Below are 16,521 nucleotides of genomic sequence, written 5' to 3'. Positions count from 1 at the left end.
AAGTCTCTGGATGTTGTAGGACTGTCTTGGCTGACACGTCTCTGCAACATCGCGTGGCGGTCGGGGGGACAGTGCCTCTGGATTGGCAGACCGGGGTGGTGGTCCCTCTCTTTAAGAAGGGGGATCGGAGGGTGTGTTCCAATTACAGAGGAATCACCCTCCTTAGCCTCCCCGGTAAGGTCTACTCCAGGGTGCTGGAGAGGAGGATCCGGCCGATAGTTGAACCTTCAGGAGGAACAATGCGGTTTTCGTCCTGGTCGTGGCACACTGGACCAACTCTACACCCTTCATCGGGTGCTCGAGGGTTCGTGGGAGTTCGCCCAACCAGTCCACATGTGTTTTGTGGACCTGGAGAAAGCGTTCGACCGCGTCCCTCGTGGTGCCCTGTGGGGGGTGCTCCGGGAGTATGGGGTCCGGGGCCCTCGTGTTGCCCTGTGGGGGGTGATCCGGGAGTATGGGGTCCGGGGCCCTCGTGTTGCCCTGTGGGGGGTGATCCGGGAGTATGGGGTCCGGGGCCCTCTGCTAAGGGCTGTCCGTTCCCTGTATTAGCAGCAGGAGCTTGGTTCATTGCCGGCAGTAAGTCAGACCTGTTCCCGGTGCGTGTTGGTCTCCTCAGGGGCCGGAGGGCGTCCGGTTTGGGAGCCTCAGAGTCTCATCTCTGCTGTTTGCGGATGATGTTGTTCTGATGGACCTTCAGCTGCCCTGGGGCGGTTTGCAGCCGAGTGTGTAGCGGCCGGGATGAGGATCAGCACCTCCAAATCTGAGGCCATGGTTCTCCTTCCCCTCTTCAGGTCGGTGGGGAGTCCTTACCTCGAGTGGAGGAGTTCAAGTATCTCAGGTCTTGTTCTCAGTGAGGGACGGATGGAGCGTGAGATGGACAGACGGATCGGTGCGGCGTCAGCAGTGATGCGGTCGCTGTATCGGTCTGTCGTGGTGAAGAGGGAGCTGAGTCGAGGCAAAGCTCTCGATTTACAGATCGATCTACGTCCCCGCCCTCACCTAGGGTGGGAACGTAGTTGGAGCAGGGGCAGAAAACGGAAAGGACGGACTATTACACCGAGTGGACATTCAAAGTGACGGGACCTTTTCTTCATACAAGACCAACGAGGCTTCAGGCTGGACCAGGACGCTGAAGGTGAGTGTGGGCGAGGCTTCCCTGCTTGCTCCCTTGAAGGACTCAATAAATCCAGTCATGACATTAGAGATAAGCACAATGTAGTCCAACTAAACTACGAGCCCGTCCGTCGTAACCACTCTTTAACTCCAGAAATAGTTAAAAGGATGGATGCGTGTGTGGGACAAATGGTGATAGATTGGTAATAGATGCCCATGAGTATAAAACACCACCCATTAATTTATTTTTGTAATTAACACTAAATTAATATTTTATTTAACATACAAGAAGTGTAATGTAAAAATGTAATTTTGATCAGGAGATACTTTGGGAACGGACACGCACGGGGGGAGGGCAGCTCGGGGGGGCCTTGCGGGTCCTTATTAGATTTTGCCCCACAAAGAATGGCGTGATTTCAGAGAACAATAAACGGCGAGAAAATACCCTCTCAGTGTCTTTATCCGACCACAAACGCTACACGTGCAGTGTGATTACTACGGAAATACGTGAGCTTATTCAAAAACGACAAGATACTGTTGAGGAAGCCTTTAACGATCGTCTTGAAAAGGAAAGAGTCAGATACTAAATAAGGGAGAGTCTGGCTCAGTGTTTGGAGAAACTAACACTGAAACAGTCCTTTCTGTTGCCACATCAAAGAAATCTACTACTTTGGATAATCGTGTAGATGCAGAAGCTGACCTTGCTGCCAGAGCAGAGCAGGCCAGTGTCGCTAAAGAAATACTTGCACAGGAAGCTAAAGTTATTCAAATGGAGTGTGATTGGAAGATGAAGGAATCTCTGGCACTTGCAATATTCAACAAAGAGGAGCTTGAAATACAGGCAAAGATAGAGGAGGAGAAATCGAAGCTACAGCCACTAAAGGCAGACAGTGAGGTAAAGGTGGCAGCTGCTCGAGTAAGAGTGTATGATCCCTGAACCCTTGCAAGTTCTCTGACACTGAGCCGCCTTCCCCTACCTGAGCACGCAACATTTAGTGGCGCTCCCCTAAAGTTTGTGGACTGGAAGGTATCGCTCATGGCATTAGCAGGCAATAAACCGCTACCTGTATGTGAAGAAATGTTGTATCTAAAGAGTTATCTTGCAGGTGAAGCAAAGAAAGCTGTGGAGGGATACTTCTACCGTAACACTGAGCAGGCACATGAAGGCATTTGGAATGTACCACAGGAAAGGTATGGCAGTCCATTCATGGTTCAAAGAGCCTTCAGAAGGAAAGCTTGTGAACTGGCCCGAAATAAATGCCAATGACCCTCTAGCACTGAGAGAGTTTGCAGATTTTCTACAAAGTTGTGCTGAGGCTATTCCTCAAGTCAAGGGTCTAGAGATTCACAAATCACAAGCTACTCAAGAAACTACCCGATTGGATAACACAAAGATGGAGTCGTATTGTTGTGGATGAGATGGACAAAAGTCAAGAATATCCCGGCTTTGCTCACTTCACAAAGTTCATGCAGAAGGAAGCTAGAGTAGCATCTCCATTCTGAACGAAAAGACTTCAGAAGAGAGATCCATTAAGAGAGCCAAAGCACTCACCACAACCGCTCAAACCAAGTGAAACAGCTCAACTCCTGTAGCCATTCCTAAACAACTTGACTCAGAGGAAACAGTGGAGAAGGTTTCAGGAAAGAGAACAGTCAGTCCCTGATTTGCACAAAACGAATTTCCTTTGCAAATGAGGCCCATGTTCCCGTTGGTTGGTCTAGGCCAGGGCGATATGGCCCGGGGCGGACTGGCGGTATAAATAAACAATTCATGGTTTTCTATGATTTAAAGGGACTAGATGCAAGTTACCCATTTATACTCACTACTGCCACCTCAGGTCACATGTGTAACTGCAGCTTCTATATTAAGCTCGTGCAAAAAAGTAACAACTTTCTGACAGTGCAGGATCTTAGAGGCAGTTGTGGTGAACAGGTCTGAGCTCATTCTACACATGAGGACATGGAGGAACATGTAGGGGGAGGAACATACTTAGTTTTAACATTTTTAAACTCCGTATAGTCTCTTTAAATTAAACAATATTATTGCTAAAAGCTACTTCCGGTTCCGCGGTCCCGAATGTAAACAGAAGCCAAGGGAAAAACCTGGAAGACACAGAAGCTAAGCTAAAAATAATATTGAGAACGCTAACGACGCTAACGATGCTAGCGATGCTAACGACGCTAGCGACGTTAATGATGCTAGCAATGCTAACGACGCTAACGGCGCTAACGATGCTAATGACGCTAACGACGCCGCCGACGCTAACGACGTTAACGATGCTAGCGATGCTAACGACGCTAGCGACGTTAACGATGCTAACGATGATAATGACGCTAACGACGCTAGCGATGCTAACGACGCTAACGACGCTAACGATGCTAATGACGCTAACGACGCTACCGACGCTAACGACGTTAACGATGCTAGTGATGCTAACGACGCTAGCGACGTAAACGATGCTAACGATGATAATGACGCTAACGACGCTAGCGATGCTAACGACGCTAATGATGCTAATGACGCTAACGACGCTACCGACGCTAACGACATTAACGATGCTAGCGATGCTAACGACGCTAGCGACGTTAACGATGCTAACGATGATAATGACACTAACGACGCTAGCGATGCTAACGATGCTAACGACGCTAACGACGCTAACGATGCTAACGATTCTAATGACGCTAACGACGCTAACTATGCTAATGATGCTAACTATGCTAATGATGCTAACGATGCTAATGACGTTAGCGGCGCTAATCAAGTTAACAATGCTAACGATGCTAATGACACTAACGATGCTAGCGATACTAACGACGCTAATGATGCTAATGATGCTAGCGATGCTAACGATGCTAACATTCAGTAAAGTGAAGGCAGCATGACATGTTTCACGGTATTTAAATCCTGTTCTGTGGTTTCTTTGTCATGTCATACGATGATGTTTAAAGTCCATTACATGTGAATTTGTGAATCAGACTCATGAAAATCACAAACTTGAACGTGATTTAGCTTTTAGTTTTTAGCTCGGACGACACTTTTAGACTTTGTATCTAAAGTAAATGATCTAAACGTGGTCGATGGGTGAACAGCTGGAAACATCTGAGTCGTTCATGATGTGAGATGTTTGGTGGCTAATGCTAACGGCTACAGGGAAAATACATTGAACGTCACAAAACTGTTTTGTTAAAGAAAAGGTGAAAATGAAAGACGTGGCTGATGGAAAGTTGTTCTTTATTGAAGTGTTTACAGTAATTACAGAAGTCACAGAATGAGCAGAACAACAACGTTTCATCCACTCAGATCCAAATCACCCAGAATATACAAAGTACTTTTACATCATCTGGAGGCAATCTGAGCACTGACAGATCACCGCCTCGTGATGTCATCAGGTGAAGGAACTACGAGGGTTAAGGAGAGAAACACAGAGCTGTAGGTTCTACTCTGTCACAGTGATGTTCCTCGGTAAGATCTTCAGAGGAACATCTTCATCTGTGTATAAAAATGGTCTCAGTCCCTCAGAGATGAACCCTGTGTGGAGGTCTGTGTTTGTGTCGAGGTCATTGAAGGTCAGTGTTTTTGAGCCAAAGTCCAGCTTCACTCGGACTCTCTGCAGCTTCTTCACTGACAGAGGTTTATCGTCTGAGGGAGAACAGGCTGAGTAATTACCATCAGAGAACTCTATGAACCACTCTGTCTCTTCAGTGACGTCTCTTCCTTGAACAAACTCTCTCACACCCACAGCCCAGCGCTGATTCTCCCCGACCTCCACGTCCCAGCTGTGAGTCCCTGAGACAAACCTCTCAGATCCAAGTACCTCATTATATCCTCTTCTCTCTGGATTCTGTGGGACCTCCTGTTCTTCTCCTCCTCTCACTGAGCTCAGATCTTCAGACAGGACCAGGTCAGAGGGTGCAGTGTTTGGATCCAGAATCACAGGGTAGAACTGCACCAGGCTCTTCATGTTCCTCCAGATGTTGAAGCCCAGGTTGCCCAGATGTTTGGCCTGGTCTATCAGAGCTCCTGGTCCCATGTCCTCCACCAGGGGGCGCTGCTGCAGCCTCTTTGCTGCAGTCTTGTACTGGAGCAGGAAGGAGGCGTCTGCTGCTCTCAGCAGCTCCTCTGTCTCTGAGACGCTCTGGGACACGGCCTCCATGTCTCTGCTCACGGCCGCCATCATGTCCTTCATCCTCTGAGTCTTCTGCTCCTCTTCCTCCCTCAGAGCCTTCATCCTGGACTCTTCCTCCTCCCTCAGGAACTGGTGCAGCTTCTCAAACTGAGCTCTGATCTGTGTCTGAGCGCGTCGGGCCTGGGCCGTGATATGAGCCTCTGAAGACTCCAACTGTGCTCTGCTCCGAGCCAGGACCTGAGGAGAAACATCAGAGAGAGTTAGAAAGAACCAGGACCTGAGGAGAAACATCAGAGAGAGTTAGAAAGAACCAGGACCTGAGGAGAAACATCAGAGAGAGTTAGAAAGAACCAGGACCTGAGGAGTAACATCAGAGAGAGTTAGAAAGAACCAGGACCTGAGGAGAAACATCAGAGAGAGTTAGAAAGAACCAGGACCTGAGGAGAAACATCAGAGAGAGTTAGAAAGAACCAGGACCTGAGGAGAAACATCAGAGAGAGTTAGAAAGAACCAGGACCTGAGGAGAAACATCAGAGAGAGTTAGAAAGAACCAGGACCTGAGGAGAAACATCAGAGAGAGTTAGAAAGAACCAGGACCTGAGGAGAAACATCAGAGAGAGTTAGAAAGAACCAGGACCTGAGGAGAAACATCAGAGAGAGTTAGAGTTAGTTACCTTCAGGTTCTCCTGTACAGGTGTGAGGTCTCTTACCTTCAGGTTCTCCTGTACAGGTGTGAGGTCTCTTACCTTCAGGTTCTCCTGTACAGGTGTGAGGTCTCTTACCTTCAGGTTCTCCTGTACAGGTGTGAGGTCTCTTACCTTCAGGTTCTCCTGTACAGGTGTGAGGTCTCTCCTCAGCTGCTCTCTCAGCTCCTGAGCCGCCTCCTCGATGGGTGTGAAGCTGTGGTCTTTGTGAGTCCTGGAGTCTCTGCAGACCAGGCAGACCAGGTCCTGATGGTCCTCACAGAAGAGCCGCAGCTTCTCAGAGTGAAGACTGCACTCAGGCTGTGCTGGAGATGGAGACGTTTGTCTTCTCTCCTCTGTGAACGTCTCCACCAGGTTCTTCAGGGTGAGGCTCAGTGATGGATCCAGGGAGATCTTGCTCTTACAGACTGGACAGGTCTTCAGGGGTTTGTCCTTCCACCAGTTCTCCAAACAGACCTTACAGAAGCTGTGGCTGCAGCTCAGAACCACAGGATCTCTGAAGAGCTCACAGCAGATGGGACAGCTCAGGTCCTGCTCACGTCTGGACGCCATGATGATCCACCTGAAGCCACAGAGAGAAGATGAGCAGCAGGAAGATCTCAGAAGAACAACAGCAGCAGAGGAGCCATGCAGCCAATCAGGATCCAGAATCACCTTTAACATCAGGAAGAATCAGAACCTGTGAAAATAAAAACTCATCGGCCCCGAGGCAAGATGGCAGAATATAATGTCCAACATGAAACCAAATCTTCTTAAGGATAATCATAATCAATAACAATAACTGTTCATTATAATCATTATTATTACTGATTATTGCTGTGTGAATGAGGTGAAAGCTAAAACCTCCTTGTGTGTTGACAGTTGTAGCTACATTAGGATAAAGGTTAATAATAATAATAATAATACATTTTATTTGTATAGCGCTTTTCAAGACACTCAAAGACGCTTTACAGAAAACAAGAATAAAATCACACATAAAATGAGCACATTAAAATAGAGGCAGTTACTCGACATTAAAAGCCTTTTTAAAGAGGTGAGTTTTGAGTTCTCTCTTGAAGGTGAGGAGGTCAGAACAGGCACGGGGCGGTGGGGGCAGTGAGTTCCAGAGTGTGGGGGCAGTGAGTTCCAAAGTGTGGGGGCGGCGATGGAGAAGGCTCTGTCTCCCCAGGTTTGGCGCTTGGTCTTACAGGGGAGGGACAGGAGGTTGGCGTTGGAGGAGCAGAGGGAGCGAGATGGAGTGTGATGGTGGAGGAGGTCGGTGAGGTCTGGAGGGGCCACATCATGGAGGGCTTTGAAAGTGATGAGGAGGACCTGGAACTGTTGAGGGACGGGGAGCCAGTGGAGGTTCTGAAGGACAGGGGGGATGTGTTCACGGAGGCGAGTGTGCGTGAGGAGGCGGGCAGCGGAGTTCTGGATGTTCTGGAGTTTGTTGAGGGTTTTGGATGGTGAGCCGTAGAGGGCGCTGTTGCAGGAGTCGATTCTAGATGTGATGAAGGCCTGAATCAGAGAAAGTGAGGGATGAGCGGAGTCGTGATATGTTTTTGAGATGGAAGAAAGCAGTCCGGGTGATTTGCTTGACGTGGGGTTCGAAGGAAAGAGTGGAGTCGAGGAGAACACCGAGGTTGAGGGTGAGTGGAGTCGAGGAGAACACTGAGGTTATGGGTGAGTGGGGTGGAGGAGAACACCGAGGTTGTGGATGAGTGGGGTGGAGGAGAACACCGAGGTTGTGGGTGAGTGGGGTGGAGGAGAACACTGAGGTTGTGGATGAGTGGGGTGGAGGAGAACACCGAGGTTGAGGGTGAGTGGGGTGGAGGAGAACACTGAGGTTGAGGGTGAGTGGAGTCGAGGAGAACACTGAGGTTGAGGGTGAGTGGAGTCGAGGAGAACACCGAGGTTGTGGATGAGCGGGGTGGAGGAGAACACTGAGGTTGAGGGTGAGTGGGGTGGAGGAGAACACCGAGGTTGTGGATGAGCGGGGTGGAGGAGAACACTGAGGTTATGGGTGAGCGGGGTGGAGGAGAACACTGAGGTTGAGGGTGAGTGGGGTGGAGGAGAACACCGAGGTTGTGGGTGAGCGGGGTGGAGGAGAACACTGAGGTTGTGGGTGAGCGGGGTGGAGGAGAACACCGAGGTTGCGGATGAGTGGGGTCGAGGAGAACACCGAGGTTGCGGATGAGTGGGGTGGAGGAGAACACTGAGGTTGTGGGTGAGTGGGGTGGAGGAGAACACCGAGGTTGTGGGTGAGCGGGGTGGAGGAGAACACTGAGGTTGTGGGTGAGTGGGGTGGAGGAGAACACCGAGGTTGTGGGTGAGCGGGGTGGAGGAGAACACTGAGGTTGTGGGTGAGTGGGGTGGAGGAGAACACTGAGGTTGCGGGTGAGCGGGGTGGAGGAGAACACTGAGGTTGCGGGTGAGTGGGGTGGAGGAGAACACCGAGGTTGTGGATGAGAGGGGTCGAGAACACCGAGGTTGTGGATGAGGGGGGTGGAGGAGAACACCGAGGTTATGGATGAGTGGAGTGGAGGAGAACACCGAGGTTGTGGATGAGCGGGGTGGAGGAGAACACCGAGGTTATGGATGAGTGGAGTGGAGGAGAACACCGAGGTTGAGGGTGAGTGGGGTGGAGGAGAACACCGAGGTTATGGATGAGTGGAGTGGAGGAGAACACCGAGGTTGTGGATGAGTGGGGTGGAGGAGAACACCGAGGTTATGGATGAGTGGAGTGGAGGAGAACACTGAGGTTGTGGATGAGTGGAGTGGAGGAGAACACTGAGTGTAAGTGTCGTTGAAAGGACTTGCACTTATTATTTTTGTTTATGGGTTAATATTTTTTGTTGAAATTTATTATGACTCACGTTGTGAATTTATGTTACATTTTATAAATAAGATACGTTAATTTGCCAAAGGAATATTTTTATTTTTGTACCGCAACTATCGCGAGATTTAGTTTAGTATAAGAGGCTGCGAGATTTGCATTCGCCCAGACATGCAAAAGACTTTGACCGAGTGATCCGCAGCAGCAAGGCCAATTAGCTAGCTGCACAAGGTATTTTGTTTTATATTTTGTCTAATTATTTGTATATTTGTGAAGTACATTGGGCTAATTTTTGTATGCTTGTTTAGTATGCACAAGACTGAAATATTTGCTGCCCAAGAACCTCCGAAGTGGCAGGCGGCCACGAGGTAGCCATTTTGTTTAATGTATTATTTTACCTGTGACTGGACTATGTCTAAAGCATTGTATTTCATGTCCTGTCTAACAGTTTTCACGGCATAAAAGTAAAGCGCCCGTCTTTAAGAAGCCGTGCCTGTGTTGTCATTTCGGAGCCACAGTGAAAACTCGCCCAGCCCAGCGCCGGTGAGAAACACGTAAAGACGACGGCAGATGCAGTGGGTGACGGTACCGTGGTGCGACACCAGAGGGCGCCATTACCAAAGCTCATAGCCCACAAGCAACGCATCAATAAAGTTATGAGGAATGAGTAAAGTGGAAATTAAGAAAGGACAGTGCTAAAAGAAAAACGAGTGGTTTAAGTCAAGTTTAAAGGTCCACTAAAAGTTTCTAAAGCATATTTGTCAAAGTTACTTGATTTCTTCTGTACCTCAAAGTGATACGTTGAATTAAGTTTGAGTTTTGTGCATTTTGCTTAAGGTCAAAACTACATTTTAAGTTCCTAAAAAGATATTCACAAGTTAAAGTGCAAATAAGCTAATTTGAAGAAGTATTTTGGGAATTTAATTGGTGTGTTAACTAAGCGTTAAAGATGAGTGACAAAGATAAAGAAGAGTTACCACTTAACGAAGTTGTAGAACATGAAGAAGTGCAAGCTACAGAACAACAAACTGTTCGTAAAAGCGAAAGAGTCAGAACATTAACTGAAAAGGGTAAAGAGCTTCAAGAGGAGAAACTAAAGAGCCTCCAACACAAATATGCACTCGTATTTGAAAAATGGAGATATGAAGCAAGATTGAGCAGAGTAATGCTGAGAAAGGATGCTTCAGAAAGTGAATTAAAGGAGTTGATCGATAATGTAAACATCACTTGTAAAGATGTGCAAATCGTTTATGACCAGATACGTCAAATACAATCTCCCGAAGCAGACATAAGGCGTAAAGTTGATGCATGCACGTCACTCTCCGTATTTATAGTCAACAGAGCTGAGAAATGGCTCGAAGGAGACATTGAGGACGATGAAGAACCATGGCCGGATGTCGGATCATGCTTAGGATCTGAAGGTTCTAAATCAAGGTCAAAATCACGAAGGTCCAAAGGTAGTTCAGGACAATCATGCTCACAAACAATAAAAAGATTGGAAGCTGAGGCTGAAGCAGCTGCATCTCAAGAAATACTAGCAGTAATGGACGTGCAGGAAAAGGAAACAGCTGAACTACAAAAATTGGAACTTGAGAACTTTGCAAGGCAACAAGCAATGGAGGAGCAGCGTAGAAAGATTGACCGCTTGGAAGAAGTTAAGAAATTGAATGCTGCCAAAGCTCGTGTAAAGGTTTATGATGAAGTTGAAAGTACTGCTGAAAGTCGAAGTTTGTTACACAGTATTAAAGCAGCGAGTGAAACCCAAGCAATCCCTATCATACCAAGCACTCCCTTTCAAGCTACAAACACAACCCAAGTCTTTCATGCTACAAGCCATGCATTTGTTCCACACGTTCAACAGACTCCTATCATACAAGCAAAGACCACAAGTCAAACACTCAAAGCATCAAGTCCACCATTCATCCCTCAAGCCACACAAGTTCATACAGTCGTAACGCAACCACAGCCAAATTCTGATCTAGTTGGCATACTAGCAGAAGCAATAAGTGCAAATCGACTTCCAACTCCAGAACCTGCATTGTTCACTGGAGACCCACTAAAGTTCAAAGACTGGCAGTTGTCATTTGAAACCTTGATCGAAAGAAAGAACATTCCCAAGAATGAGAGACTTTACTATCTCAGGAAGTATCTCGGTGGACCTGCAAAAAGAGCAGTAGAAGGATTTCTCTTAGTAGGCACAGATGAAGCGTACGACTCAGCTTGGAATGTGCTGGAAAAGCGTTTTGGAGATCTGTTCACCATAGGAAAATGCTTCAGAGACAAGCTTCATAGTTGGCCGAAAATAAGCTACAAAGATGGAAGTGAGTTAAGGGAATTTGCTGACTTTCTTGGAAGTTGTGAAGCTGCGATACCACACATAAAGGCATTAGAAGTTCTCAATGATTGTATGGAAATTCAGAGACTCTTGTTGAAACTTCCAGATTGGTTGACTACAAGATGGAACCGCACAGCCATGAAAATAAGACGAACAAATAATGGAGAGTATCCATCCTTCTGCACGTTTGTGGAGTTCGTGTCCATGGAAGCTGACTTAGCGTGCGATCCCATAGCCTCAATGCAAGCCCTCAAAGGTTTGGACACAAGTAAGCCCAAACATCCACGCAGTCAAGTCATTCAAGCAAAAACGCTAACTACAAACTCAATTCACTCAACAAGCTCAGGTCACACAAATACTGTAACCTGTCTCTTCTGCAAAAAGAATGGTCACACACTTGATAAATGTTTCAAGTTCACGGATAAAGCAGTTCAAGATCGTATCAAGTTTGCACAGACAGAAAAGCTGTGTTTCGGATGCTTAAAGACTGGACATCATTCAAAGAAGTGCGATAAAAGAAGCACGTGTGAAAAATGTCAAAGAAGACACCCTACATGTCTACACGACGACAAGTTCATGGAACGTAAAAGGGCAACACCTGTAAAGAGTGAGGATAACTCTCAAGACAAAGTAGACACTAAAGACACAAAGGAAGAAGACAAATCGTCAACTGCAATCTCTAACAGGGTAACTCAAGAAACCTCAAGCACGTTGACATCTTCTATACTACCTGTCTGGGTCTCATCCAGAAACCACCCAGAGAAAGAAGTTTTAGTGTATGCACTTCTCGACTCACAGAGTGATACATCCTTCATCTTGGATGAAGTAGCCCAAGATCTCAACACAGATAAAAGCAAAGCCAATCTGCGGCTATCAACTATGTCCGCCAAGTCAACAGTTATACCATGTGAGAAGCTGGTAAACCTTCAAGTCAGAGGATATACGTGTGAAAAGAAAATCATATTACCACCAGTCTTTACAAGAGAGTTCATACCAGTTAACAGGTCACATATCCCAACTTCTGACACCGCTTTGAAGTGGCCTCATCTGGAAAGGCTAGCAGAAAAGTTACCACCAATGCTCGAATGTGAAGTTGGTCTGCTTATCGGCTATAACTGTCAACAAGCCCTTCTACCAAGAGAAGTTCTCGCAGGCAAAGAAAACCAACCCTACGCACAGCTAACCGATCTCGGCTGGAGCATAGTTGGTTGCTCGTCTCAAGTCCACGATCACAATGATGCCATCGGCACAAGTCACAGAATCATTGTGCGTGAAGTAACTCCTGTGTCACAACCAGCAGTTGAACTCAAACAAGAAGTGCGTTTTGTATGCAGAACTCAAGTAAAGGAAGTCAGTCCAATTGATGTGATAAAGGCTTTGGAATCTGATTTCTCAGAGCATGCAACAGACGACAATCCAATCTCTCAGGAAGACATTTTGTTCATGACAAAGGTGACAAAGGGCATAAGACAAAGGGAAGACGGTCACTACGAACTTCCACTACCATTCAAAACAGACAATCCAAATCTTCCAAACAACAAACAATATGCTGAACACAGATTGTCTTCATTGGAACGTAGACTAAAAAAGGATGAGAAATACTACAAGGATTATGTCAAGTTCATGGACGACATCATAACCCGTGGAGACGCAGAAAGAGTCCCAGTACAAGAGCTGGAAAACAAGACGGCGTGGTACATCCCTCATCACGGGGTTTACCACCCCCATAAGCCCGAAAAGATCCGCGTGGTTTTTGATTGTTCTGCCCGTTTCCATGGAACATCTCTTAACGATCACCTTCTGACTGGACCAGACCTCACCAACGCACTGGTCGGAGTGTTATGCCGATTCAGAAAGGGTCCAATCGCCTTCATGTGTGACGTGGAGAGAATGTTCCATCAATTCCATGTTGTCAAGGAACATCAAGACTACCTGAGATTTCTCTGGTGGGACAAAGGCGATTTGAACTCCGAGCCTTCAGTGTACAGGATGAAAGTGCACCTTTTCGGGGCAGCTTCCTCTCCCGGATGCTGTAACTTCGGACTCAAACATCTCGCATCTCAAGGCAAAGACAAGTTCAGCAAGGAGACTGTCAAGTTCATCCAAAGAGGTTTGGTAAATGGTAAATGGTCTCAACTTATATAGCGCTTTTCCACCTACATTAGGCACTCAAAGCGCTTTACAGCAAGGATCCACTCACCCATTCATACTCTCATTCATACACCAATGTACGCAGACACTGGGGGCAATGTGGGTGAAGTGTCTTGCCCAAGGACACAACGACAATGTGCACTTTCAGGAGGTGGGATTCGAACCCCCGACCTTCCGATCATGAGACGACCCTCTCTACCATCTGCGCCACTGTCGCCCCCCATGTTCAAATCCAGGCTGAAAACAGTTCTTTTTACCAATGCATATGACTGAAAGTATTTATCTGCACTCTCGCCTTTTACTGTAATTGATTAATTTTATGTTGATGTTTTTATTGATTCTATTTGTTTTCAACTGTGAAGCACTTTGAATTGCCTTGTGTATGAATTGTGCTCTACAAATAAACTTGCCTTGCCTTGCCTATGCCATTTTAGGCACGCAGCATTAACCGTAAAGGGGTTACGTTACACAGAACATGCATGACACGTTTACCCTCCAAACGAAAAAAAGAGCATAAAGACTAAAACTATTCCCCAAAGCAATGAAGCACTTTCACCGTCCAAACCTGTGCCTTCTGCGTGTGCCACATCTGGTTAAGGTCAGCTGCAGCGATCGTGAGACCTGTCCGTGTCGGGCCTCCGAGATTCAAAACTTGACAGCGCTTTTAGCTTCGGTAACGTTAGCCTAGCCGCGTTAGCTCCCGATTCACGTAAACTACGTCTAATTTAACGCCGCAGTTGGTAGACAGTTGACTTCCGAGCACGTACAGGCTTCAAACGAGGCGTTGGGACACAACCGGTGTGAAGTCTGAGTGTAAAAGTTCACGCTTTGCCGTGGAAGTACTATTTTTATGAGCTAGCTTACGGCGATGCTACGGCTATCGCGGGTTAGCTTTAAGATTAGCCACCAGATGCTAACCTGCTTTCAGAGCAACGGGTTTATTTTGGAAAGACGATTAACATAAGCAATCAGAGCACTTGTATTCGTCTAGGTTCATGTTGCACCATTGATTTTCATTCGTAAATTAAGTTTATAGGATATTTTAATGTATGATTTCGTTTTTTCCGCCGCCATTCTGAATGAACTTAATAAGAGACTAATGCATTCGCGGTGATAGTTTACACTCCATGATTGTAAGTTCACTTTAGTGGCGAGAATCTCAAATGAACCGCACCAAATCCCGATTTAAGCGAAGTAAACTGCAAACTGAACGTAATACTGCTGAGTAGTAGGATCAATTACATGGAAATTTGCGAGGGCATGTCCCCCTCGCTCACTACAGTCCATTATTTATGCAACACAAACAGTAGTAAAAGCTGTGCGTAAAAGGTGTTTCGCGGCGTGTGCCGGAGGAGCTGCGTTACCTGGGCTGGTTTGGGCGATCACCCATCATCCCAGGCAGATGTAAATCCAGGTGCTAGCAGTGCTAATGCTACAGGCTGACAGACAGACAGAGCAGGAGTCCCGGAGCCGCAGCCGCCCTGTGTGGATGATGGTCCCAAATCCGCTCCGAGCGCACGGCCTGTCCCTGGATCCTCGCGGAGACGGAGGCGAGAGTCTGTACCCAAATGTTCGTAAAACTAAACTTATGATTACTCCAGCGGGGTGCAAACAGCCGATGTCTTTCCCAAAGCGGCGCAGCGGCCTGGAACAGCCAAACCCACGAGTAGCAGCAGTGGAATAATCCTCAAACTTCTTCCATAAATTACAGCAAATTGCGCGTGAATAAAACGCTTGGACTGTCCTGTTTACATTCCTGTTGCCGATACTTCTGCGTTTCTTCTCTTGAGCCCCAGTTTGGGAGTTTTCTTGGCTCGTTTTGGTTCGGGGCTGTTCTTTTCACCCTTTTGTCAACACTGTTGGGCAGAGACCATGGCACACACAGACGCAGCGCAGCGTGCTGGACGCGGCGCACAGCGACGCGCCACGCTCAATGGCCGCCGGTGTTACGGAGAAATCTGCACCCCCGACCAACAGCGGCGGCACTGGGAGAAAACCCAAAATGAGGCAATTAAAAGTCAGACATGAGTCCAGAATAGACCCAGAATAATCGGTACAAAGCTAAATTTAAAGTGTGAACGCGATTTGTTTACTCAAAGTGGCATTATCACACATAGAAATCAAAAAGTAGGCTATCATTATTATTAAAATAACTATCTACCAATAAAGACAGAAAATGAAAGTCCACATGACAGGTTTTAATAATTTTTAGAATATGACTTATTTTAGAAGGATAGAAGGATAACATCAGTAGCATAATTGTCATTTTATTTCAGCATTTGACTCTGCATAACTTCAAATCACAACAACGCCGCCCAAGAACTGACTTCCTGTTTCGATCCAGCATGCTAAAATAAAAGCATACAGCTCGTCTCATTGATTAGTTCAGCAGGTACTTGCGACATTACAATAATCTAATTAAATACGCACATTTTAAGTGTTCTGTCTGTTAATGGTTCGACACAAAGAAAGTTGAACTAATGAATAAGATGGTGCTTTTATTTTGGTGTGCTGGATTGAAACAGGAAGTCACTTCTTGGGCGGCGTTGTTATGATTTGAAGTTAGGGCAGAAAAGTTGCTTTAATTTGAATGTTTAAGCTGCTGACAGGAAGTAACACAGATAAAGGTAAAGTTCCATAGATACAGACGGCATTGCTGGAATTGCGGAGACAAATGTAAACTTTCTCAAATTATTCAAAAACTACTTTAACAAATGCTGAATTATGAATATAGTTTTCTATTAAAGGAATAGGCCACCGTTTTTACATACCAAGATATGTTCTTACCTCACTTTAGCCGGGTTAATATATCCCCGTCTGGTCTTTGTCCGTGCGCTCACACATACGCAGCCTCTCCCACATGTCACATAGCTCCAAAAAAGCTCACGATAGAAGCTACCAAGCTCTTCCACGTGTTCCCTATTTAAATAAAGTTACGTCAAGTGTTTTCATGCGAAGTATATTTACCCAGAAATGTAGCATGTCGATTTTATAAGCAAATAAAAAGGGGGACTATATTGTGAGGCGTAATGATACGAGGAGTAAAACGTCCGCGTAGTAACTCCTAAAGACTTCCCCCGCTCACTTCCGTCAATAACCTTTAGGAGTTACTGCGCGGACGTTTTACTCCTCGTATCATTACGCCTCACAATATAGTCCCCCTTTTTATTTGCTTATAAAATCGACATGCTACATTTCTGGGTAAATATACTTCGCATGAAAACACTTCACGTAACTTTATTTAAATAGGGAACACGTGGAAGAGCTTGGTAG

The 16,521-nt window shown here is 46.4% G+C and overlaps 1 protein-coding gene across 1 annotated transcript; it reads right to left on the bottom strand.

The window, feature by feature from the left end:
* Positions 1–4,553: 4,553 nt before the first annotated feature.
* On the bottom strand, positions 4,554–6,499 carry LOC306969801 (E3 ubiquitin-protein ligase TRIM35-like; the record flags this gene model as incomplete). Its single annotated transcript, XM_079583030.1, has 2 exons — positions 4,554–5,480; positions 6,062–6,499. The coding sequence occupies 2 exons, from the start codon at positions 6,497–6,499 to the stop codon at positions 4,554–4,556; spliced, it is 1,365 nt and encodes a 454-aa protein (XP_079439156.1).
* Positions 6,500–16,521: the final 10,022 nt, after the last annotated feature.

The sequence above is a fragment of the Gobius niger genome (genome assembly GCF_951799975.1).
Source record: "Gobius niger genome assembly, contig: SUPER_10_unloc_3, whole genome shotgun sequence".
NCBI classification, from domain to species: domain Eukaryota; kingdom Metazoa; phylum Chordata; class Actinopteri; order Gobiiformes; family Gobiidae; genus Gobius; species Gobius niger.
Note: the sequence above shows the minus strand (reverse complement) of the source record. Positions and strands in the feature narration are given on the sequence as shown.